Source organism: Heterocephalus glaber, unplaced genomic scaffold (genome assembly GCF_053883595.1).
Source record: "Heterocephalus glaber isolate CG9 unplaced genomic scaffold, H.glaber_assembly_v1.0 deba00001538, whole genome shotgun sequence".
NCBI lineage: Eukaryota > Metazoa > Chordata > Mammalia > Rodentia > Bathyergidae > Heterocephalus > Heterocephalus glaber.
The window spans coordinates 28,154,912-28,182,043 of record NW_028258333.1 but is presented as its reverse complement, the minus strand read 5'-3'; the positions used below and the strand labels follow the sequence as shown (position 1 = coordinate 28,182,043).

The 27,132-nt window shown below is 36.2% G+C and overlaps 1 protein-coding gene and 1 pseudogene across 2 annotated transcripts; both read right to left on the bottom strand.

Moving 5' to 3' along the window:
* On the bottom strand, positions 1-27,132 carry Fbxo4 (F-box protein 4). Of its 2 annotated transcripts, XM_004848572.4 has the most exons (8): positions 26,730-27,132; positions 24,531-24,766; positions 21,715-21,935; positions 19,766-19,841; positions 19,479-19,654; positions 12,876-13,051; positions 4,242-4,355; positions 1-1,522 (listed from the first exon to the last, which is right to left on the bottom strand). In XM_004848572.4, the coding sequence occupies exons 1-7, from the start codon at positions 26,916-26,918 to the stop codon at positions 4,266-4,268; spliced, it is 1,164 nt and encodes a 387-aa protein (XP_004848629.1). In that variant the 5' UTR covers positions 26,919-27,132; the 3' UTR covers positions 1-1,522; positions 4,242-4,265. The 2 variants fall into 2 exon arrangements, with proteins under 2 accessions (XP_004848629.1, XP_021117118.1); XM_021261459.2 differs by lacking the exons at positions 1-1,522; positions 4,242-4,355; positions 12,876-13,051 and adding an exon at positions 16,616-17,738 and having other exon boundaries at positions 26,730-26,971.
* Positions 5,389-8,215, bottom strand: LOC106009725 (integrator complex subunit 10-like; annotated as a pseudogene).

Below are 27,132 nucleotides of genomic sequence, written 5' to 3'. Positions count from 1 at the left end.
TATTTTTTTAGTCTCATACTTTTGCCTGATTTATTTTGGAATGTTTCATGAATGAGTACAGTTCATCATCATGCTAACAATTACAATTTCACAATCCATCAGTGTTTTTATGTCACTAAAAGTGGCAAAAAGACTGAGAAAGTTTCTGTTTTCCTACAGTGATAGCAGCCTAAAAATTCCTCAATAGAGGAATTAGACGAATCTCACTGTTTAGGGAAGATATTTTGACAATAATGTGAAAAATTATACTCTTATGTATAAATAAAACATATATTTCTTTAGCATATGCTTATTTTAACTGTAGTTTTAGGACACACCATCTATAAGGGCATATTTTACAAGTTTTTAATGAAGGTAATAGAATTTTGATTAACACTGAATTTTGAATATATGACTAGCTAGTCATGCCTGTAAAATAGCTGACATGTGGCAGGACAATCATTTCAGAGAGTGACACTGAAAAGTCCAACTTAGAATGCTAGTATCAAAGGTGTGGCCTTCCAAAGAGGAGAGCTTACTTGCCCAGATACTAACATTCAGCTCTCGATATAACCCAAATTAAATCCAAGGCAAATATAATCATCCTCATTCTGTATGTGAGAAGCCTGATATTCAGAATTTAAGAAGTATCCTCACTGTCATAAAGACAAGAGTTGTATAACTGGAATGTGTACTAGGTACTTTCAATACCAGAATTTGCAAACTTAACTGTTTGCTTTGTTTCATCCCTAGGCAATAAAAATACAGCACTGACGAGAATGTAGTGAACCACAGTAAAGCTCAAATTGACTTCTTAATTAACCATTAAGAGCATGTCACTCTTTTTAAGTCTCTACATCTCATGTTCTACTAGCTATACCATTATAGGCAGCTAGTCAGATATGAGCAGTGGGGGTGGGGGGGTCACCATAAGTTGTTCTTTTTGGCAGGTAGTTGAGACTGATTGAGCTGCCACCAACTGCTCTCTCTGATGACAGGAAGTAGGGTGTTGGACCAATATGTGAAATGGCCTCAACCAATTGGTAAAAGATCCTAGGTGGAGAGATGACCACAAACTAACCATAAAGCAGGACTAAGAATTTTCCACTCAGTGGGCATGTGCCCTGACTGCCCTGAGCATACCTGGGGTGACCTGTCCTCTTTATTACCTGCTTAAGGCTCTAGGGAAGAGGGGGAAATGCACGTACACTTCAAAATTGAAGGTAGTGCAGTGGTAAATCATGAATATGTAAGAATATGGTGGGGAATAAACAAAGTCAAAAAGTATACCAAAATCAAAGAAACTAAAACAAAGAAACTCATGTTGGCCACACTCTGGGGTTGTCCTGGCTTGTCTGTGAGCCGTATCCTGCTTTGCAACAAATTCTTTTCATTTTGAAACCACTTCTTCACTTGCCAGGGATCTGTAAGGTGGTCCTAGTGAATTCCTCTCCATCACCAAGACCAGGAAACTGAAAGGTGACATCATAACATGGCTTTGAAATAGAATTCTTCACTTCTCTGAGTCTCAAAGTTTCTCCATCTGAAATACAAGGATAATACCACTGCTATGATTTCAATATGGTTTGTCCCCTATGAAACTAATGTTGCAATTTAATCCCCATTATGAGATACTAAGATGTAGTAAAAAGTGAGATCTTTTATTCATAAGTGAAATAAATAGGACATACATGTGTAAATACCGAATAGTTTTTCTGGTGTGAGAAACTGAAAGTGTATATAAGGATCAAAAGGCATAATAGATTATGTGAAATAGGAATAAAAGGAGCAAAGGGGAAGGGGAAGTCAGAGGGGTTGGGGAAAGGAAGAAGGGAATGGAATTAATATGAGAAAAGGAAAAAATGGAAACAAAGTCTTTGTAAATAGAGAGGCGTGGAGGGCTTGAAGGTAGGGCAGGGGAATGGGGAAAAAATAAGAACCAAGTTATATTATGGGAAGGTACAAATTTCCAATGATGAATGTCATACTGTATACCTAAAATGTAACAAAATTTAACTTAAAAAATGAGATCTCTAAGAGACGATTAGAGTCTGTACTCATGAATAGATATAATCAACCCATGGAATTAATGGGTTTTCTTCAGAGTGGGTCTGGTATGAAAGTCAGTTTGACTAGGTCTCTCTTGTGCCTCATGTTTCTTGGTATATGATTCTCTGCATAACTCTGGGACTCTGCCAGCATGAAAGCCTTCACTAGATATGGCCCTGGACCTTGGACTAGAAGCATGGACCAAAATAAACCTTTCTTGATAATTGACCAAGTCTGTGTATTTTGTTATTTAGCAACAAAACACACATTAAGCTTTTCTAACATTTAAGGCTTATGTGTACAAAGTACGCACATTGCCTGACACAGTGATCATGAAGGCTATAACTTAGTCCCAGCTCTAAATGTTAAATATTTTATAAATTGTATACCAACAGCATAATTAGTAATTTTTAAATTCCCTTTTTCCTCAAAATGATAACCAAAAAACATCTAAAATGTATTAGGCTAATATACTTCTGAAAGACAACAAGGGTGAAATACAACAGATTATATCTCATGTTACATGGAGGGGAAAAAGCAAGAGATGCATGTCCTACACAAAAAGAATAAGATCTGGGGAAAGACTATTTAAAATGAATTAACATAAAAGACTCAGATTTCATAGTGTAAGTGGAGGAAAAAAGACTTTGATGAGACTCTGGAAAATTAAAGTAACAACTAGGAAAATAAATTTAACTTTAGCAAAAATCTAGACTATATATTGCAGTCTACTATAAGAAAAAGGAAAAGAGGACAAGGAATTAGTTTTAATCTGGTGAGTGACTTAGGAGTTGATACTAAAATGCATGAGTATTTCATTTTCTCCATGAACCAGAGATATCTTAATTATTGCACTGGAATGCCTTTTAAAAAAAGATATCTGTTATAAAAACACTGTCATTTCTATGAGGTGCCCAGTAAATTAAATCACTATTCCACATCACTTTAATTATAGATATTAGAAATAATGCCTTACTGTACTAAAACTACAAATATCTAAGTAAACATTTTAGCAAATGTGGAACTACATGCTCATAGGTTTTCCTTTTTTTGTTTTATTTTACTATTATTATTATTATTTTTGGTACCGAGGATCAAACTCAGGACCTTGCACTTGCCAGGCAGGTGCAGTGCCACTGAGTAAATCCCTGGCCCACTCATAGGTTTTCCTAAAAAAAAAAAAAAAATCTTCCTAAACCCATAAATATCTCATTAAGCAATATCCTGTCTCCTAGACAAAACTTTTAGGCCTCCAAATGGTAATGAAATTCACCTAAAAAATACTAAACATAATTATGTGTATATGTAACAAATTTTCTCTCCAAAAAAGATAGACATTTACACATAAAACATATAAACTATATATAAAGATATATACTCTTGGGCTGGAGATTCAGCTCAGTGGTTTTGCCGCCTGCTGCACAAGTGCAAGGACCCAAGTTTGATCCCCGGTACCAAAAAAACCCAGATATATACTCTTTACCATAATCTTAAAATCCCTCACATATAATGTCATACCAGGGCACTGTCTTTGCAAAATGGAAGCAATTTGTGGGAGGCAGTAATATACATGCAAGTCTCTGGAATGTTTTCTCTGTGAGCAAAGAAGAGTATTTAGCTTTAGCTATCTTATGAGCATTTAAAATTATCTAAAAATGATAATAAAAGTCAGGAAAAGCTCTTTGTTCACTGAAGTGGTATTAAATATAATCTTTCTACTGTTATCAGAAAAGAAGTTGTGTGACCACAATACTAAGTATAGTTCTAGTGAAATTTTAATTCTTTAAGCAGTGTATCTTTAAGAATAGGGGGAAAAAACACTTCCTGTCTGATAACCAGTTAGAAAGAAACTTTAAAAGACCCTATGGAAAGTTTAACAAATTTGCTGTTTCCCTCTAGGGCAATTTTTGTACCAAAAAAAGAGAGGAAACCCCAAAGAATGAGAAAGACACAAAGTTGTTTTTTCCAGAATTTAATATTTTAAGAAGACAAAAATATAAGTTATCAAAAATTTAAAGGTTCATTTGGAGACTAAATATAGAGATTGAAACTCTTCATAATTGATACATGGTAAAAAGTTAAAAAAAATTTAAAAATCACTAGCAGTACAGCTGTTCAATATAATGTCCAGCTACAAAAAAGGTGGGACAAAGTTAGTTTGACTGAACAAACATATATGTCACGACCTTAGTAACAAATTTCAAAATAGTTACAGTTCTGAAGTTCCAAAATGAGGATCATCTTGCCCGCCTGGATTCTACTTCTTCAAGAATCCACTCAATGCCACTCAAAAAACCAGTGAGAGTATCAGCCACCATATCTTGGACCTAGGAATAGATAAAAGTAAATATCAGTAAGAAACTGAGGCCAAAATCTTATGATTAGAAGGGACATTTTTCTAGGCATTAAAACAGGTTTAAAATCCCAAAACATTTTTGGATATTTTGATCAAGGACTGTCTTCTAGCACTTAGATAAAAGTATGATACGCTCTTATATCCTTTCTTATACTAAGAAAAACAAAGAGAAGACCCAAAGAAATTAATGAGATGAAGAAAAGATACATTACAACTGGTATCACAGAAATACAACAGATCATCAAATAAAAACTATTATGAGCAAATATATGCCAACAAAGTGGAAAACCTAGAAGAAATGAAAAAAATTCTGGACACATGTAATCTACCAAAATTTAACCATAAAGATCCAGAAAACCTAAACAGATGAATAATAAACAGATTGAATCAATGACAAAAAGTCTCTCAACAAAGGAAAGTCCAGGGCTGGATGGCCTCACTGCTAAATCCTACAAAATTTTAAAGGAAGAACTAATACAATCTTTCTCAAACTATTACAAAGTATTAAAAATTAAAATATTAAAAAGTAGATTCTTCCAAACTCATTCCACAAGGCCAGCATTGCGCTAATACTAAAGCAGATATGGACACAACATAAAGAAAAAGGTATAGACCAGCATTTCTACTGAACATAGATGTAAAAATGTCCAATAAAATACTAGCAAACTAAATCCAACAGAAGATCAAAATGATCAATCATTCTGATCAAGTGAAATTTATCCCAGGAATGCAAAGATGGTTCAAAATAATGAATATAACACATCATATCAACAAAATTGAAGATAAAATCATATTATTATTTCATTAGATGCAGAAATCATTCAATAAAATTGAACATCACTTCATGATAACTCTCAACAAGTGAGGTATATAAGGAAAATATCTCAACATAATAAACATACTGAATAGCAAAAAGCTGTTTTTTCTTTTTTCTTTAGTCAAGATTTAGGATGAATTTTATTTACAAAAATTTCTTTTATAAAAATTATAAAACATGGCTTAAAAATAGAAACAACTTCTCAGACTCTTAGGAACTTCTTTTAAGCAAGCAAAGGGTTGTAACTCAGGTGGTTTCCTTCTTTTTGAGAGCTGTAACAGCAACACTCATGGCTGTTGTGTCTTCTCTCAAAATAACACAGGGACCAGCTGTTTCTGACACAAAGTTCCCCAGTCAGGTCAGAATTTGAAGCAGTAAGTTCTTCTCATTAATGCAGAACCTGTGCATGATCAGATTCTTGTCACAGTGGGAGATCTGGCACTCTGTGGCCAGGTAGACGTCCTCCTTCACACCTCTGGTGATGCCCTTAATGACTGGGTGGTACTTGATCAGCATTCTTTGATTTGGTAGTATCTTAGTTACTTTTCTAATTGCTGAGACAAAATACTCAACACCCAAAGGAAAGTTTTATTTCAACTCACAGTTTGTACAGATTGCAGTCCATAACCAAGGCAGAGTGGCATGGTAGAGAGGCATCACAGAAAAGAAACAGTTCATGGCAGGCAGAAGGCAGCAAAAGCAGCAAGCAGCAAGCAATGACAGCAGCCTTCTTTCTGTCTCTTATATTCTATCCAGGTGACATGCCCTTAGGCAGGTAGCCCTCACACCCAGGGTGGGCTTTCCCATTATCTACACCCAGAGCTATACCAAACCAATCAGTGGACTAATTTAGTAATCACACACCCTTAATCCCAGCATCCCACAATCTAGATCCAGCCACCTCTGAAAAGCCCCACCTATGACCACATAAGGCTTTGTGGGGGGCATCTAGACACAAGCCACAATAGGCTGTAATTCTAGATAAATTTTTCTACCTTCTTAAGTTCTCAAATAGACATTATCAATGATTGTAACATAACTGAAAAAATTCTCATACTAGGGAGTTCCTTGTTGGCAAATTCCTTATTGACAGCTTTCAAGAAAAGATTCTCACCCTATGGCCACTCTCACTAAAGCATATGATCGCATGCCCTAGTGCCATGTCATCACTGATGTGCATAATAACTTTACTCATACAGCAAAGAAGCTTCAAAATGGACCCTTTTCTAAGTGTGAGCTTTACTTTTGAGGGTTCTTTCTGAGATTTGCCTCCATTGGATAGTATCACATAGTACATCAGGTCAAGGACTTTTTCACATATCATCTTGTATTTACCCAGAGGAAAGTGACATGTTGCCAGCTAGATGAGCAACCTGCGATGCTCTAATGTCCTGGGATCTGTGGCTGAGAAAGTGATCTTTGGAGAGCTGCCAAATGATGCAGGCAGGCTATTACCTTTTTATATTGACCCTGATAGATGATCGTATCAGTGAGATTCTTAATCATAGCCAAGTATCCATCCTCCATGCCAAACAAATTATTTCAAATTCTCTTTCAAGAATTTCTAGAGAATAGAGCTTTCCCTGGTCAATTTAAGAATGCATTCCAGAATGTCTACAGCATACAGCTATCTCTCTTCCAAGGTCCTAATGCTCCAAATCAAGTTCCACTGGTTATTCTTGGCCAGCTCCCCCTGGCCAATTTAAAGTTTTCTAGTATTTCAACAGAGTTAGTGAGTTCTGCTTTACTGAGAACAAGGTGACAGTTTCTTTCTTTTGCTGCACAATCTTTATCTGAACTCATGGTTTGTTTCCTTCCCTCAGCTAGTTTCCTCTTTTTACATACATGTTTATTGTGATAACTTTCCACATCACTATACAAATTTAATACATCTTCAAGAAGAAACAGTGGAACTTGGTTTGGTGCATTAGGATCTTGGAAGAGAGATGGCTGTATGCTGTTGACATACTAGGATGCATTCTTAAAGAAGACCAACATAGTGGAATAAACTACTTGGTTTTTATATTTTGCATGTGTTTCATCATCAAAGTTGTTGATGCAGGGCAGGGATTTAGCTCAGTGGTTTTGCCACCTGCTGTGCAAGCGCAAGGACCCAAGTTTGATCCCTGGTACCCCCCCACAAAAAAGTTGTTGATGTATCTGCAGAGGTCCTTCATTCTACACAATATATCATTATAGTTTAGTCTTCCTTTATCCATCTGCAATTCATACCTGATTCCAACAATATTCAAAATGTTAAAAAACTTCTCCCAAAGGTCTATAATCTGGGAGGATTTTTCACTCAGTCCTTCTATTACATACTTCTGGGAGCTACACTTGCTGGGCAATGTTAAATCAGATGTATCTTGGGCACCTATGCTGATTTTCCATTTGAGTATACCTAGTGAAATAGGTGGTATAGAATACAGCTGCTTTGTTCAAGTATTTATATATTAAATTGGCAGGCAACCAAATACCATGGTTGTTAATTAAGTACATCACAAACAAATAATGTCATAAAGCAGTTAACAGGAGATTCTTGCTCCTCAAGAGTTTCAGCTTCTAATAGTACCTCCCAAATTACACCACTGTTTCAGGGAAGCACCATCAAAGGCAGGAGCAACATTTCTGATCATTCCAATGTGTTAAAGCATTATTCTGTGACCTTTAGTGACATTTCACACTGGATCCAGCCAGGAAGTGTTTCAAACTTTTTAAAACCTGAGTTTGTTTATCCTGTTCCTTGATGCTGATGTAATAATGCTGATTTCTCTCCATACCTCCAGCTGGTTTGGGAAATTCAAACATGACGTACAGCAGCCTCCAGTGGTGTTGGTCTGCTCTACATTCTGCTCAACAGCGTACATTTCATACTGGATGTGAAAGTCAGCCTGCTAGAGGGTGCAGTCTGTGATCAGCCACACCTTAGATGCTTGTAAATCCTGGGACACCAGCTCCCAGGCTTGCTGCACCAGAAACCTGCTGTCACCCTGGGCAGTCAGGGATGTGGTGTCAAGGAGTCTTCAGCTATTGTGGTTGCTGGTGCCTAGACTGGGGCACCATTGCCACAATTGCCCAAGAGAGGAAAAAGCTTTTTCTTTATGATCTGGAACACAAGGAATGCTCACACTCTTTACTCTTATTCAACATAGTTCTGGAAGTCTTGGACAGTGCAATTAGGCAACATATAGAAATAAAAGTCATATAAATAAAATGAAGGAAGCTATTTGTGGATTACATAATTTTGTATATGGAAAAATCTAAATACTTCACTAAAAGACTATTAGAAATGATAAATTCAGTAAATTTGTAGGATAAAAAAAATCAACATACAAAAATCAGTGGCAATTTTATCCACCAATAATGAGATTGCTGAGAAGAAGATTATAAAAGCAATCCCATTTACAATAGTTACAAAATATCTAGGAATAAATTTAACCAAGGAAATGAAATATGAATCTCTACAATGAAAACTATAAAACTCTGATGGAATAAATTGAAGAGTACACAAAAAAATGGAAAGGCCTCTCATGTTCATAGATAAGAATTAATGTTATAATGCCCATATGCCCAAAATGATTTACAGATTCAATGCAGTACTTATCAAAATATCAATGTTATTTTCACAGAATTAGAAAAAAACAATCCTAGCATTTATAAGGACTTACAGAAGACTTCAAATAACCAAAGAAATCTTGAGAGAGACAAAAAGCTGACTTCAAAAATATATTACAAAGGTATAGTAATAATAATAAAAATAGCATGGTGTGGTGGCATAAAAACAGATATACAGATCAATGGAATAGAACTGAGTGCCCAGAAATAACTCAATGCATTCACAGTCAACTGATTTTTAACAAAGTTGCTTTAAAAATGTACTAGAAAATAAGAAAGTTTTTTAATAAATGGTGCTGGGAAAATTGGGTTTTCACATGCAGAAGAATGAACATAGATCCCTTTTACCAGTTACAAAAATGAACTCAAGGTTGATTAAATACTTAAATGTAAGACATGAAATAATGAAACTACTAAGGGAACATATAGGGGAAATGCATTAGTGAATTGGAATGGATAAGTATATTTTGTACAAGACTTTCAAATCACAGGAAACAAAAGAATAAAATCAACAAAATAGAATTATATAATACTAAAAAGTTTCTATACTTCAAAGGAAACAATCATCAGCATCGAGAGACAACCTAGAGAATGAAGAGTATTTGTAAAATATACTTCTGGCAGGGGATTTAGCTCAGTGGCACTACACCTGCCTCGCAAGTGCAAGGTCCTGAGTTCGATCCCCGGTACAAAAAAATATGTGCATATATATATACACACACATATATATATATATATATGTATATATATATATATTTCTGACATGAGACTGGCATCCAAAATATATCAGGAATTCCAAAATCTCAATAACAAGAGAATTCATAGTACCAAAAATCAAGAAATGCAATCATATCTAATTAAAAAGCTTCTGCACAGCAAAAGAAACAACCATCAGGGTGAAAAACAACCTACAAAATGGGAAAAATTTTGATAGCTATTCCTCAGTTGTAGGACTAATTTCTAGAATATATAAAACACATTAAAAATATTAGACTGCCCCCAAATAAAAGACCCAACAAAAACGGGCAACTGAAATGAACAGACACTTCACAGAAGTACAAATGACCAATAAGTATATGAATGTTTAACGTCACTGGCTATTAAATTCAAATTAAAACACTGAGATTCATTTTACCACACAAAGAATGGCCATCATCAAGACCAAATAATAACAAATGCTGATGGGACTGCAAGGAAAAAGGAACCCTTTTACACTGCTGGTGGTAATGTAAACTAATACAACCACTTTGGAAATCAGTATGGAGGTTCCTCAAAAAGCTGACCCAGCTATTCCCCTTCTAAGTATCTTCCCTAAAAAGTTAAAGACATCATATTACAGTGATATATTCATTCCCATGTTTATAGCAGCACAATTTACAATAGTTAAATCTTTGAAGTAGCTTATATGTCCATCAACAGATGAATGGATAAAGAAAATGTGGTATTAATACACAATGAAGAAACTACTCTGCCATAAAGAAAGTTAAACTTGGATCATTTGTAGGAAAATGAAGGCACCATGAGACCATAATGTTAAGGGAAATAAATCAGACACACAAGTTTAAATATTGTAAGTTTTCTCTTATGTGAGAAACCCAAAGGATAAATAAAGAGCAAAAAAAGACAATAGGAAGCAGAGAGGTAGATCTTTCTCAAATGGGAAGAGGGTCAAGAGATGGAGGGAGGGGGAGGGAGGAAAGGGAAGGGGATGAAAATGGGAATGAAGATGCGTTATGTACATGTACGAACTCCAAACAAGGAATGTAAACATTATGTATTGTAAATGTGTACCCCAAACAGGGAAGGGAATCAGGGATGGATGGAGGAGGAGGGAGAGAAGGGAAAGAGGATAAAAAAGGAATTATGTACATGTACCAATTCCCTACAAGGAATGTAAATACTAAGTACACAAATATTTACTAATAAAATAATGAAAACAATTCTAAAAAAATGGACAACTGACAGACATTTTATAAAAGGAGGCATACAAATGGTACATGAAAAAAATGTTCAACATGTTGATCATCAGAGAACTACAAATCAAACTCATAATGAGATATTACTTCATTCCTTTAACTATTATCAGAAAGACAAAAGTTCTGGTCAGGATGTGTAGAAAAGGAAATCCCTATACACTATTGATGAGAATGTAAATCAGCATAGTCATTATGGGAAACAGTATGGAGATTCTTCAAAAATTATAAATAGAACTATCATATGATACTGCAATCCCATTAACAGGTATATGTATCCAAAGGAAATGAAATGTCAGAGACATCTGTATAGCCATGTTCATTGCAGTGCCATTAACAATTGTCAAGACATGGAATCAATAAATGGATAAAGAAAAATATTATATATATATATATATATATATACACACACACAATGGACTATTTATCCAGAAAAAAAGAAAAATAGCCATTTGTGACATCAACATGAAATGAAGGTCATTATGTTAAGTAAAATAAGCGAGACACAGAAAGACAGATATCAATGATCTCACTTATATGTGGAATCTTAAAAAGCTAAGGGTAGAGGTACAAGATCCCAATGATGAATGTAACTGTATTGTATACCTAAAATGTACCAATAAACTAAACGGGAAAAAAAAGCTAAGAGGCTGGGGAGAGTAGGCAAGAGGAAGGGATAGAGAAAGGTTGATCAGTGGTACGGTGTTACTATTACATAGGAGAAAGGAGTTCCAGGGTGGTATATTTTCAAAAAGTAGAAATCACAATTTGAATGGTTTCATTATAAATGATACATGTTAGAAGAAATCAGTATATTTAATCTTAGATATTTCACAATGTATACTTTTGTTGAAATATAACATGATACCCTACTTTGTATAATTTTTATATTTTAATATGTTAAAAATAAGTTTAATAATTTTTAAAAGTGTTGAAAACTGCCTCTCCTAATGGTAGGGCTAAAACTCCCACCACTCAGGAGGGTACACCTTTATTATTGGCCTTCATACTATATTCCAGAGTTGCTGGAGCACCAGGGGAAAAAGATAAGGGAGGAATGAAGAAAACTCTCTAAATGTTTAGCAAAAACATTTCCAACTTTAACTTTTAAAATATTTTATACATAGATTTTCATGTCAGATTTCATTTGAAGGATCTCATAAAATAAATTTTGGAAAGCAAAAAACTATAAGATACAATCTGTTTTTTATTATGTTTTTAGTGGTTCTGAAGATCAAACCTAGGGCCTCATGCATGCTAAGCAAGCACTCTACCACTCAGCTACATCCACAACCCACAACAACCTATTTTTTATGATTTTTAAAGCATAATATATTGATGCTATTGCCATTGTCAGGAGAGACAACTAGGGAGGAAGAGGCAAGGACTGATCATCTGAGATTTATTAACACCAATCAAATAGCTCCTACCAATTAAACTCTTAAAATTTACGTTAGAATGCCAGTCCATTAAAGAGTATGAATAAGAAACAAGGAAACTAGTATGATTTGAATAAATAGCCCAAAGACCCACTTTTTAAAGGCTTGGTCCCCAGCTGGTAGTACTGTCCAGAGGTGGTGAAACTTTTAAGAGGTGGGGCCTTGTGGGAGATCTGGTTACTGGAGCCCTGTCCTTGAGGTGGATATTGTGTCCCAGCTCTTTTCTCTTCTTTCATTCCTGGACAAGACCTGAATGGGCTTCCTTTGTCATGATATACTCCCTCACCACAGGCCCAAGAGCAACAGACCAAACCAACCATGGACTGAAAGTTCCAAAACTGAGCAAAAAAAGAGAGAAAAATCCTGCAATAATAGGCACTGAACCCAGGGCCTTCTTAATTTTTTTTTTAAAGACAAGTTCTCACTAAGTTGCTGAATTATTCAGGCTGGGCACAAACTTTCAATCCTCTTCCCTCCCTCCCAGAGTGCTGGGATTACAAGTGTGCACCACCACATCTGACTCCTCTTCTCTTTTTAAGTAGATTACCTTAGGTAATTTGTTACATTAACAAAAAGCTAACACAAAACTTACATAGAAAATAGAATAAAAAATGAAATTTTTATCACCAGAAATCCTAAGGCCTTACCATCCATGGGTGGTTTAGACGGCTGAGATGTAGCTCATTGGCCAAATAAAAACAGGGCATTCTTTTCACATGTGCTTCAGAAATACAAGATAAAACTAGCATTGGTCTTCCCGAAGATCCAAAAGCTGGATCTGTCATTGCCGTAATATGAGAAAATTCATCTTGCCATTCATGTCCTAAAGAATATAAGTTAAAACTGTTAATTTTCATTTGTAAAAGTTTTTTAAATAATAAATAAAATTAAAAATTAACAAAATAAGGGAACAAAAAAATTTACCATGATTCAAACCTAACAAACTCCCTCTATTGCTGGTATTCATTCATTGTTCTGCCATAAAACTAGATCAAATAGCTTTTTGAGGATAATTTAGGTGAAGCAAGAGGGCAGAAAATCACAATAGCATTCAAATGTCTCTAGAGATGAAAAGTAAAAATCCTTGGAATAGATATTTTTCTCTCAAAAAATGTAGAGCTGTCTTATTTTTAAAATTTAAGAAGATAGTTGAATCTAGCTTTTTAAAAAAATCCAAACTAAAAATATCTACTTTTTACTGAATGTACAAACTATTTACACATTGTGGTAAGCAGAATTCTAGTATGAACCCAGGGCACCTGGATAAATCCTTCCTCCCTTGAAGTTGGAGAAACATGCAAAAATGAGATATCACTCCTAGGACTAGGTTTTAAGACACAGGTGACTTTAAGAGAAAGCTGGAGCTAATGAGATGAGCCCTTAAAAGGGTTCTTTCTGCTGAGGGGGATTAGATGAAAGAGATAGTCTCTACTTCTGGATTTGAAGATGGAGGAAGTCACATGACAAGGAATTCAGGAAGCCTCCAAAAGAGCCGTCTTCAGATAACAGCCAGAAAAAACTTGGGACTTAAGTCCTATAACAATAAGAAACTGAACTCAGGCAAGGGTTTTAGTGAATTTGGAAGTGGATTCTTCCTCAAAGCCTCTTGAAGAGTGTAGAATCCATCTGATACCCTAACTTCAACCCGTAAAATGAGAATGCACTTCTACCACTCCTAGACTTCTGATACAGAGAACTGTGTTCCAATAGGTATTATTTTAAACTACTCAATTTGAGGTAGCTTGTTTTATATCAATTGAAAATAAATAAAATCTTAATCTGAATATCAACATGGCACATTTAAATCTATCATTGACCTTAGATTTTGACTGTCCAATCCATTCTTCATTCTTTTGCTTTCTACCATGTGAGAATTCAGCAAGAAAGCCCTCACCAGACAACAGGAGCTGATGCCTTATCTTAGATCTCTTTGCTTCCAGAACTATAATAAATAATTTTCTGTTCTATATATTAGTCTGTGGTATTCTTTCATAGCAGCATGAATGGACTGAAACTTTCACCTTTTGTCTGGATAAAGGATTTTTTTTTTACCCTTAAAGTATCTTCTCTTCATTGCATTCTTGCCTGCAGCAATTCTGTTAAGAAGTGTACTGTCACTGTTTCCTTTGGTCTTTTACGTGTATGTTTCCTCTTTCTTTGGATATCTTTAAGACATTCTTTTTACCTCTGGTTATCATCAGCTTGACTAATATGCCTAGATACATTTTTCTTTGTATTTATCAGGCTTAAATTCTCTGAGTATCTTAAATCTGTGGCTGGCTGTCTTTCAGTTATTCTGAAATAATTTTGGTGATTATCTATTAAAAAATTTCTTCTATTCTCTCTCCATGTTTTGAGACTCCAACTATATATAAATTAGAGGAGAGATTGGCATACTACATTTTGTGGATTTGTTTTTGTAAACAAATTTATACTACAAAAGGATCATGCCATTCATTTAAATATTGTCTGTGGCTGCTTTTGTATTACAAGAGCAGAGCTGAATAAGTGAAAGAAATTATATGGTTAACCCTAAGTCATGTAGTATCAGGTCCTTTAAGAAAATGTTTGATGAACCCTGAGAAAGATCACTTGATAAAGTTTCTCCAGCTCACAGTTGATCTGTTCCTTACTTTAATTATTTTTCCCTCTGTGCTTTAACTTGGATCATTTTGAGTGACCTATCTTTAGGCTCACTGATTTTTCTCTTTGCTTATAAACCCACTGAAATAACTATTAATCTATTATTTATAACAAGCATTCTCATTTTACTTTTTCAAAATAGCTTTCTTCTATCTGCTGAAAATCTCTATCTGTTCACACATATTTTCTACATTTGCTGTTAGAACTTTTAAAGTGTTACTCATAATTATGTACTTTACTATCTTTTTCTGAGAAAACTAACATACAGCCCACATATAGATCTAGTTCAACTGGCTGCCTTGCCTCTTGACAATTTGCCATCTCACTTATTTTTTCTTTTAAGAAGGGATCTCATTGTGTTGCATAGGCTGAGCTTGAACTCCTTGGCTTAAGCAATCATCCTGTATCAGCCTCCTGAGTATTTGAGACTACAGATATGACCATGTATGTTTTAGAATTTTTAGATTTAATACTAGATATTTATGTAGAAGAGCAACAGAGAATGAGATAAAGAGATTTACTGGCAGAAAAAACAGGTATGTTTCTTCTTATTTAAGCCATTAATGCAGTGATCTGAGTCAAACTAGTTACTGAGCAGATTTGGCTTTCATTGCTGTAATTAATGTCAACACAGAGACTTTAAATTCTTTAACAGTGGTCTGTCACCTTGTTCTGAATGAAAGAGCTGGAATGCTAGACTTTCCTTCTCAGAGTTTTTTCTCTTCTCATAGCCTTCAGATCTTCATATCTATATGTCCAGGTAGGGAGGGGAAGTGAAAGCCTCTACATGTCTTTCTCTCAGTCTTTACTGTAGTCTGCTATTGTTTGTTAACTGGGTAGAAAAATGGAGATTTCTCATATTATTGTCCCAGTCTCTGTCTTAGATGGTTCCTGTGCATCTGAGCCTCAGTGGTGGAAGCTTTCTCAGTGTTCCAACATGACTACTGAATTCTTCCATGTATAGGTAGAAATGTCTTCAGTATAAATTTATTTCCTCTCCCTCAGAATCTTCAGAACTTATAATTTGCACCAGTGCTGGATCCTTGGAACTATGATTCCCATCCTTCCACTAGATACAAAGAGCTTTTGATTCTAACTCTTCTGTGCAGCAGCAGTTAAGCTCTGCCTAGAACCAAGAGGCAGGAGGAATTCTGATTCCATTCCTTGTGGTAGACAGCTTTGGCTACACATGAAAAAAGAAAACAGAAACTAGGAAGATATACTCATCCCCAGTAGCAACTGATCATCAAATGCATGACTGTAACACCAAAGAGAGCACTGACAGGCCCCCTTCCCTACCACTACCCCTTTATACTAGTACCATCTAATAGAGGCCAATGGAAAAAGATGGTCAGTAGCTGCAGACTCTCTTTGCATCTGAAATTTTTAAATTTATTTTTCTCCTTTTTTTATAGGGAGATAAAGGAAGCAGACTGGAAAACTAGATAGATACTATGTCTATTTTAGTTCTCAATTGCATCTCTGGCATCAAATGGAATGTCTGACTTCAATAACTATTTGGAACTCAACAATTCTTTGTTAAATAAATGAATATATCTTTTGTTTTGCTTTTAATTTTTCCTGTTATAGATAGCCCTGTAGTAACAGAAAATAATTTATATTTTTCTTATCAATAATTTCATCAGATTTTCAGAGTATAATTGTGTTCATGCATAACAGATTGAGAAATAAATTCAATGAAAATTTAAACCATTATTTTAAATAAAGAACTATAATACATTCAGGTGTTACACATATAATATTTATTATATATAAACAATATACATAGTAAATATTTATTATATATTTCTATTATACCTTGCACACAAAAATTTCAGGAAAAAATATAATATTGGTTCATGGCCAAACAATATAGTGATTTCATGCTAAAATAGCATTGTCACAATTATTCAGGATATATGGAGAGTATTACCAACTGCTATGGCTTGTGTCTAGATGTCCGCTGAAAGGCTCATGTGGTCATAGGTGGGGCTTTTGCAGAGGTGGCTGGATCTAGAAAGTGTGACACTAGGATTGATTCATGGTGCAATGCTAGGATCAAGGCCACTAGGATTAAAGGTGTGAGTGCTACCTCTCCTAAGTAGCCTGGATAAGATATAAGGCATAGAAAGAGCTGCAGTCATCTCTTGCTTGCTTTGCTACCTCTGCCTGCCATGAACTGTTTTTTCTCTGTGTTGCCCCTCTGCCATGCCACCCTGCCTGGGAGCCAGCCGATTATGGACTGAAACCTCTACAAACCTTGAGCTAAATAAACCTTTCCTCCTTTAACTCTGGGTGTTGGGTATTTTGTTCCCACAATGAGAAAGGGAACTAAGACAAAATTTGGTACTGAGACTGGGGTCATTGCTGTATCTATACCTGACCATGTGGTTTAGGAGCTTTTGAGACTGGCTTGTGGGAAGAGTTCAGAAAAGTTCAGAGATGTTGGCTGAAAAAGCAGACCTGAAACACCTTAGGCTGTACTTGCTGGGAGATTCTGGTCAGAGCTCAGAAGACTAGAAGGCTGACAGAAATCTTGCCAGTAAAGACCAAGCTCAGCAGGTTTCTGCTAGGTAAGACTGCATTGGCTGTTGGACTCCACACAATGTGTGTTATGCCTTGGCAGAAAGATTGTCTGCATTTTGCTCATGTCCAGAGACTTTGCCTGGCACTGAGATTAAGGGTGGCAGACTAATTAATCTGGCAGAAGAAATTTCAAGGCAGTCTAATGTTGAGGTGGTGTGATAGCTACTGTTGGGGGCCTTTAGCCAGATTTATGTTGAGAATCAAGAGCAAAGAGCCCAGCAGAATGATTTAAAACATTTTGAGTTTGGCTTCCAGAAAGGCAGCTCCAGTAAAGTTGCAGCCTGCAAAAATGGAACAGAGGAGCAATTGGTTGCTGAAAAGGCTACCAAGAAAAAGCCACATGTTGTGCTCACTTCGGCAGCACATATACAAAAAAGCCACATGTTTCAGAAGACAACAAAAAAGATAGACTGATGACCTCAAGAACCAGCAGGACTCCAGCCTTTGCAGCCTCAAATTTGCAAAGGAGAAAGACTTTGCTTTGAGAAGAGAGCCCCGGATCACCATGTTCCATAATGGCAGTGGCCTAGGGAAGCTGTTCCTCAGGATTTGGTTTATAGGCACTCAACCTCTACAGCCAAGAGAGAAGGAAGCTTGGCTACTGCTCTAGTTGGCAGTAGACCCTGGCATCATCCAAGTGGTGCTGGTTTTAAGTGCATGCAGAATGCAAGAGTTGTGGGGTCAGGGAGGCTTACACACAGATTTCAGAAGAAGGCCTGGGAGGACAGGCCATGTGCTCCTACAGAGCCACCCAAGCCCTTTGGAGTTCACAATTTGCCATACATTGCTGGGGATGCTGGAAGTAGAACTGTGGGATTTAATGTTTGCCCTGCTGGATTTTGTTCTTGCTTTGCTCCCATTCCTTGCTATCCCCATTTGTAACTTTTGGATTGGAAATATCTACCTTGTGCCATTGAATGTTGGAAGTGTTTAACTTTCTTTTCATTTGTACAGGGGCTTGCAGCTAAGAGTTTGCCTTAAATCTCAGAGGAGACTTTGGACTTGAACTTTTCAATAATGCTGAAACGTTAGCATTTTGGCAACACTTAGAGATGGAAAAAAATATCTTTTGCATAAAGGGATGTGCATGAGTCTTTGAGGGGCCAGGGGCAGAATGTTATGGCTCGAGTCTAGATGTCCCCTGAAGGCCTCATGCAGTGATAGGTGGGCCTTTTACAGAGGTGGATGGATCTAGAGAGTGTGACACTAGGATTGATTCATAGTGCAATGCTAGGATCAAGGCCACTAGGATTAAAGGTGTGAGTGCCACCCACCCTAAGTAGCCTGGACAAGACATAAGGGATAGAAAGAGCTGTGGTCATCTCTTGCTTGCTTTGCTACCTTCTGCCTGTCATGAACTGTTTCTCCCCTGTGATGCCCCTCTGCCATGCCACCCTGCCTTGTAGCCAGCCGATTATGTACTGAAAACTCTACAAACCTTGAACTAAATAAACCTTTCCCCCTTTAACTCTAGGTGTTGGGTATTTTGTCCCTGCAAGGAGAAATGTAACTGAGCCATCAATTCATTGTTTTAATTAACTAATCCACTTAATTAACATCAATCCCCATAGCTCTCTACTATCTGGATAAAAACAAAAAAACTTTTTTCCATAGCTCTCTGCATATATTATTTGAATATATAAAAAATGAGAAGTATACAATAAGAAAACATTATATCGATATAATATCAAACTTTGATGTTTATCAAAATTCCCAGGTGCTGGTAAAAACAGATGTTTATGATGCACCCCAAATCTATGAACCACAATTCACCAGCACAGGAACAGGGCAGCTATATATTCAAGATCACTATATATTCAAGGTGATTCTAATGCAAATCAACATTTGAGAAACCACTATTAAGTAATAGCCAAAAAATTACAGTGATAAAATTATCAGATTCCTAAGATAACACATATTCTGATAATAACATATAGTATTTATTAAATATTTAAAAGCTATTTTATTTGTTTGGTTTGCAAAGAATGATGCTTTTGAAAAGAAAGTAAGAATATGCTTACTTTTATGAGCTTCAGCATTTGCAACATAGATGAACCCATCTACAACTTCACAGACCTTCTGAATTTGTGGAATTACACTGTATCGACTTCTTTGTTGGTCATCTCCTTCAAGCTGAAGGTTGAACATCTTGTTAACTGCACTTGTATGTTCTTCCCTTGCTCTATCCCTTTCTTTTCTATAGGGAAAAAGTAAAAATATATCATTACAAAGATACTAAGCAGGTTCCATCCTCCTAAAATGTTCTACTCTGTAAGTTTTAGGTAAGCCACTAAGTAGGTAGATTTACCTGGTAGTTGAATACAATATCAGGATGTTAAATTTATGTTGGTTGTTCAACTGAAAACTGACTCCTGATCCAATACCTAAAGAAGAAAATTATAATGATCAAAACAAGTCATTAAATAATGACAGCGAAAGATCAGACTAGAAAATGTCACCCAGTGAAAGCAAAAATATCAAAGAAAAAACCAGCAAGTTATAACAGCTTTGAAATAAAATACAATGCTTGTGTTGAAGAGAAGATGCCGTATGGAACTTTGATTCACGTGGTAATAAAAATATGGGTAGAGAACAGAGAACTGCTAGGCTAATCATGGACTTTTTGTCATCATCATCATCATTTTGACACAAAAGCATAAAAATTATCTACACTATCTAGGGTTACTTATAATAACGGAGATCTTATATGTAAAATTCCAGGTGGAGTGACTAGTAAAAAACAAGTGCTAAATATTAGCTTCTTAGTACTTTACATCTGAGCAATTCAGCACTGTCATTTGTCTTTCTTTCTTAACTTCTTTCCTCCTTTGGCTGTGTTAAATTTCAGGGCCTGATTTTTTCCCTCTAATCTCCTGGAAAGAGCCTTCTTGAATTTCATGGCTCTACATCTTCTTCTTATATATAAATGTCCTCAGATCTGTCCTCTTTGATCATCAGCATTCTTATCTTTTAGTCCAAATTATCATATCTCATTTGAACTTCTGCAATCATTTCTAACCAATTTCTTACATCATTTTGCCTCCAATTATCCTTTCTTCTGAGAGAATTTGGAAAAAATTGCTCAATAATATCGAATTATGTCTCTTCTCTACAATGCCATTGCTCTTCAGGTAGAAAAGTAAAACCTTAATAAAATCTGGCTCCTACTTACCTCAGAGAGACACCTCTAGGATTTCATACACTTAATCCTTGCATTATAATCAATTAATTTGTTTAAGCTATGCCATGGATCTCATATTATCATTCTATGCAACATGTGTACTGAGTGTTGGGACACTTTGAGCTGAGACTACAGTCATCCCAGACAATGCGATCTGCATTCTCTAGCCACCAGGTAGGGTGCATACTCCACAAGGAAATCATGGAAACAAAATCAACATATTTCTAAACATTGATTTCCACAATTTAACTCCCATAAATTATCCTCTTAACATACTGACCTCAGTCAAGTCTGTCCCATACCATTCTGCACTTCTTTGCCATGATATAATCCATATTTTTCTGATCTTGGAAGATTTGAAGCATGTCGATTAGCATTTTTAAATAATCAGTTCAGCAGCTATCTGGAGAATGGAGCTGCCATTTCATAATCAGTAAATTTCCTTCTTTGATCCTTACTTTTCTACCTAGAGGCTAATTAAATCAAATCCTACTCATCTATAAACTTATCCCTGTTCTCAGATCAAGAATATTCGCAAGGGACAGAGATTTTTGACATTGTTCTACATCTCTGCATTTTTTTTTTTTTTTGGTACTGGGGATCGAACTTGGGTCCTTTCACTTGCAAGGCCGGTGGCAGAAACACTGAGCTAAATCCCCGGCTGTCATCTCTGCATTCTTAGTACCTAAAAAGTGTTTTCAATACATAAGTAAAGTGTAAGCTAAATTATATTATTATATACTATACTTTGCCAAATAATTACATTTCTTTTCTCATACAAGGGAAAGTACTTATTTAGCTCTTTTTCAAACAGCATCCTGACAAAACCCAATTTACTTTCACATAATATTAAATTCTGTATTACATAAATTTGATGAATTAAGAGGAAACGTCTTATAGTAACTAAAGTAATGTTTTCAGTCTTGTAGGACCTGGGGGCCGGGGTAGGGAGGACACCCTCCAAATTACTGTATTTCATTACAACAAAGAATTAATGCAAATGAATTTCTTTCTCTTTAATACTGGTGTCAAGATCAAAATGTCTGAGTTGTTATGTAGAATAACATAAAAATTACCATCAATCTGTCTGTGCGGCAAACCAGCAGTTGGACTAAGTTCCTTGGAAGACATCAAACTCAACACCAAAGATGAATTTAGTTCTTCTAAACCTGGTCCAAACATAGCAAATCGGGGTTCATTCAGAATGATCAATGAGTGTAAAAAGGAGGTGACAGCTCCATACATAGGACGGCTGGATTTCAAAGCTCTTCTTGTATATGGACAGCACATTTTATAACTGTATAAAATTGTCACAATTAGAAATTAACAAAGAAGAAATTTAGCCAGTTGTTCCTGCAAGAATATATAATTTATTGAGCACTTGCTAGGCATAAGAATATAAGGATTATATATTCCAAATCCTCATAAGGAGCACTGGGGGATGAACACCATCATAAACGTATGCAGAGTGCACTGATACAGAAAAAGACAAGGTGCTATGGCAGTGGGAGTGACTCAGAAGCTGGAGAAGTCTTCCCCAGGAAGTGGTGACTGACTTCCTGAACTTTCACATAGATTCTCTCATGGACATTGGTCTAACACATATTCCAATGTCAACATTCATGACTAAGGGTAGTAGTTCTCAACTGGACAAAGTTTTTATTCTCCCATTCCAGAATATCTGGCAATGTATGAACAATAAAAATAAGTTATACAGAAGTTAGCATAATTTTCCTAGAAATTAAATTTACTAAGGTTATTAATATAATCAAATTTCTTAAGTATTTCTATTAACCTCAAATGTAAAAGTTCAATAAATGTTAAATATACAAAGAAGCTCAAATGCTTCTTATAGAACACTTAGGAAACCAAGAATCATATGAAAGAAATAATTCAATTTCTTTTAATAGATACTGATATCTAAAATAGCAATATTTCATTTTATCAGAAATTAAAATAAAGTTGCCTAAATCAAAATAAAATCTAAAGCCTTTTAATAAACTGAATTGGTAAAGACAATCAGTAACCTAATAAAATAATCTGTTATTAGGAACCTTATAATTCACAAAGGCAAAAAGCAAAACAAGCAAAACCACTAACTTTGAAGTTAGACCTAGGAAAGCCTCACCACATTAGTTATAAAGTATGATCAGAAAAAATGGTGAATATTTAAATTTAAAATTTTAATTTCAATAAAAGATACATTGCCATTATCCCCCTTGCTTTGAACACACTTATCCCATCATTCTTGCTTATCCCACTTCCTGAAGCAGTTATGGGAGTTCTTGTGTCTTTAGTTGCGCCATCTCAATGTCTGAGTTGATTCAGAGTGTATCTGTGATGGGCATTTTGACTTCGAGGAAGAGCCAGAAGTCACAAGGTGCCAGATCCAATGAATAAAGTGGATGCAGACACATCATGTTTTCAGGAGCCTGTCCTGAATGTCCTTGGATGGCACTCCACAGCAGCATTCACCATATTTTTATCACACCTTGTAAAGGCATACAAAACAGGATCTCCAGAACTGCTTCAGAAAGAGGCAAGAATAAGGAGTGTGTGTGTCTGAAGTGAGGGCAAGTATTTTGAGGGAGCTTAATGGGAATATGTTTTTTACTGAAATTATTTATTTTAAACATTCACTATATATTTTGATCATTCCTTGTATGCAACTCTCTTATAGTCTAAACTTCAGCTTCTTCAGCTACATTTTTTGGCAATAATATCACAGAGTTGAAAGATTAGAAATAATTAATCTGATCATATATGGTAATTACTATGAGTATTACTAGTCCTTGGGGAAAATCTGGTGCCTCATCATAAGATAAAATTGATGCTATGGTTGGCTGTCAGTGGCGTTTGCTGAGATTATATATAACAGATCATATACATTTTGATGAACTAGTTTCATAAGATCTGGAATAAAACTGGGAGGAAAATCTTGTATGTAGCTACTGAATCTAGCACACCAAAACAATTCTTATCTAAAGCATAAACATTCTTTTAATTTCTTTTACAATCCCTTAAACTTGGAGTTCTCAGTAAAGTTGGTTATATTCAGACCCAGTAGCCTATTTATCTTTGAGGTAACATGATGAATTCCAGTCTGAATAGTTCCTTAAAAAATACGACCTTAGGGCCAGGGATTTAGCTCAGTGGCGCTGTGCCTGCGTGGCGAGTGCAAGGTCCTGAGTTCAATCCCCGATACCATAAAAAAAACAAACAAAACTATGACCTTAGGAAAATCACATTAACTATCTGAACTTTAATTCTACGTCCATAATATAAAGAAAAAACTATGCAGCGTGAGCACTGAATGAGTTAACATACATAAAGACTCCCCCATAGAATCCAGTATAGTAAGTGCACAGTCACTGTAATTCTCTTATGTATATTGTACTAATAAATATCAATGTTCTTCAGTGATAAAATCTTATTTTTAATCCCTGCCAAAAGACTGCTTCCTGATCTCTAGTCATTCTTTTTCCCAATAATAAAGTTATTTACTATGGAAAGAAATGACAAGTGTTCTAAAGAGAATGAAAAATTCAAGAAATGTTTTATTTCCTGCCATTTGTACTACATTAATCATTCCAATACTGGCTAGGCACCATAGGGAAATAATGAAATGTCAAAGGTGAGCTGCATCTATGCAGGAAGTCAGTTAAGTCAACCCAGTTTGACAAGAGACACTTAGATCCCAAATCCATGCAACAAATTAGTAGTGGGGCCAGGACTAACATTGGCTATTGATGGAATAAAATTTATTATCTTTTTGCCGGGAATTTAGCTCAGTGGTGCTGCCGCCTGCTTCGCAAGCACAAAGTCCTAAGTTTGATCCCCGGTATCAAAAAAAAATTAAGTATCTTTTTAATTCACAAAACTGGATACTTACACTGCCATGTAATCAAATAATGCACTGTCAGAGATTTCAGATACAGGTTTTTTTAAGATTTCTAGATCTGGAAGAGACTTCCAATCAACAGAAGACCAACAAGGAAGATCCCGTAAAAGAAAGTATCTCCACAGAACTGGATCCCGTACAATTTTATTCCAATAATGATTTGTACTTCCCAACTGACATAGATCATGTGGTGAAAGAAATAACAAAATATATAGTTGTACATCAATCTGAAACACAAGAAATCAGGTGAAAAAAATAATTTATCTTAGAAAGTGGTTGCTTGATAGAGAACAAAGAATTATTATGCTAAACAACTAAAGGTCCCTTGAAATAGCATTTTTAATAGTTAAATCTATCATTGTGAAGTTATTTTCCATCCAGAAGGGGAGAATCCTGAGCACTCTAATTTTTGGTACACTAAAATATTTCTAAAAAACTAGGCACTGTCTTGCTGTTTTTCAGGTACAATAACTGGATCTTTTAATTTCTTGTGATGGATATTTTGATACTTCAGTTATTTAAATAAATCAATTAAGAAAATAATTTGTTCTTCAAAATAAAACTATCAAGTGGTCAAATTTCTGATTTTATCATTAGATCAAATTAAAGAGACTAAATTTGTCAATTGAGTTCCTCTATATAATCTAGTATGTGTAACCTAAAAAAAGATGACAAGAAAGTAGAAGGGAGACTGTTATTAGGCAAGAAGAAGAGAATAAGATTCAGAGAAGGGTATAAGGGCAGGTCATACAGAGAATGGATATGATGGGGGTAAAAATGGTTAAAATGTTATGTATGTGTATGAATTTTCAAACATGAAAATGATTAATCTGCATAACCAATTAAAAAAGAGTAGAACAAAACTACGTTGAGATTCCATCTTACCCCAGTCAGAATGGCTATCCTTAAGAACATAAAAATCAGTAAACGCTGTTGAGAATGTGAAGGCAAAGGAACCCTTCTACACTCTGGGTAGGAAAGTACATTAGTATAGCTACTTTGGAAATCAGTATGGCAGTCCCTCAAAAAATTGAAAATAGAATCACATGACCCAGCTGTCACTCTTCTTAGGTATATGGAAAGATTTAATGCCAGCATACTATGGGGAGAAGCGCATACTCGTGTTTACGGTGGCAAAATCCACAATAGCCAAGATAAAGAACCAGCCTAGGTACTTGCCCATCAACAAATGAAAGGATAAAGAAAATGTGACATATATATATATATATATATAAATAAAATACATATCAGTATATATATTAGTATTCAGCCATAAAGAAGAAATCATGTCATTTGCAGAAAAAGATGGAACTAGACATCATCAAGTTAAGTGAAATAAACTACACTCAGAAAAGCAAGCAGCAAGTAACATATATTTTTCCCAATATGTGGAATCCAGAGAGAAAAAAGAGAATAGTAGGAATACTACTATTAGACAAAAGGAGGGGAATAACAGCAAGGCCAAAGGGTGTGTGTAGGGAATGTTTGGGAACATAGAAATGATTAAAATGTTATATGAATGTATGGAAATACTACATTGAAACCCAGTATTTTCTAAAATTAATATGCACTAATAAAATACATTTTTTTAATTGTTTCAAAAAACACTGCATGGGGAAGAACCTTGGAGGCATTCTAAGCCTGCAGTTTTCAACTTGGTATGGACGTCAGAGGGAGATGTCAATAATCCAAATGAGACACAGAATTGCAATAATTAATTGCCCAGAATGTCTATTTTCCCACCTCAAGTGAAACTTTAACACTAATGTGTATAATCTTTGTGCTCTGTTATAAACGTGACAGTGTGATTTGGTCATTTATTTTGGAATTGTAGTTTTGTTACTTTGAATAAATATACAGTCAAATATTTACATTATCCTAGGAGAGTGTGTTTTGGGTATCACCCGAAGGTTCTAATACATTAAGCCTGTGAAGGAAGATGCTGAGAACCCAGAAAGTGTCATTTCCTCAACCGGATGTTCCGGGTGTCCCAGTCATAAGCATCAGTTTTGAGGTCAGAAAACCTGGGGATGATCTGGGTGTTCATCAGGGTGCCCCGTGAATGTGGTTTCGCTGTGACCTTCGCAGGCTGGGAAGGACAAGGGGTCAAGGCCAAGGGGAGTCTGGCCAACCGCTGCTGCCAGGGAGGCGACAGCCCGGGCGGAGCCGACCAGGCCCTCGCGCACTCACCGGCAGTCGCATCAGGATACTGGTCTCCTCACCCGCCTCCTCCCGGGAAGCCGTCCGCGCCGCCCTCTCCTTGCCCACCGACTGCCAGAAAGCCCTCCAGCCGCTGAGGATGGCCGACTCCAGGCGGCCCCAGTCGCTGGGGGGCGGCGGCGAGGCGCCCACCCCGCGGATCCGCTCGCTTCCCGCCATGGCCGCCAGGCGAGCGTGACGCTGCAGCGCCGCCAACGCCCGCCCCACTCACCCCTCCCGGCACGCACCGCCGCCGGCCGGGCCGCGGTGGCCCCCGCTGAGTTCCCGAGGAGCTGGCACAGGTGCCTGGCTGGCGTGCTTCCCTGCCTGTCCCACTTGCCCATTCTCTTCTGGCCTCGCTAACCTCTCCCACAGCTGAGACACCACCCGCCCC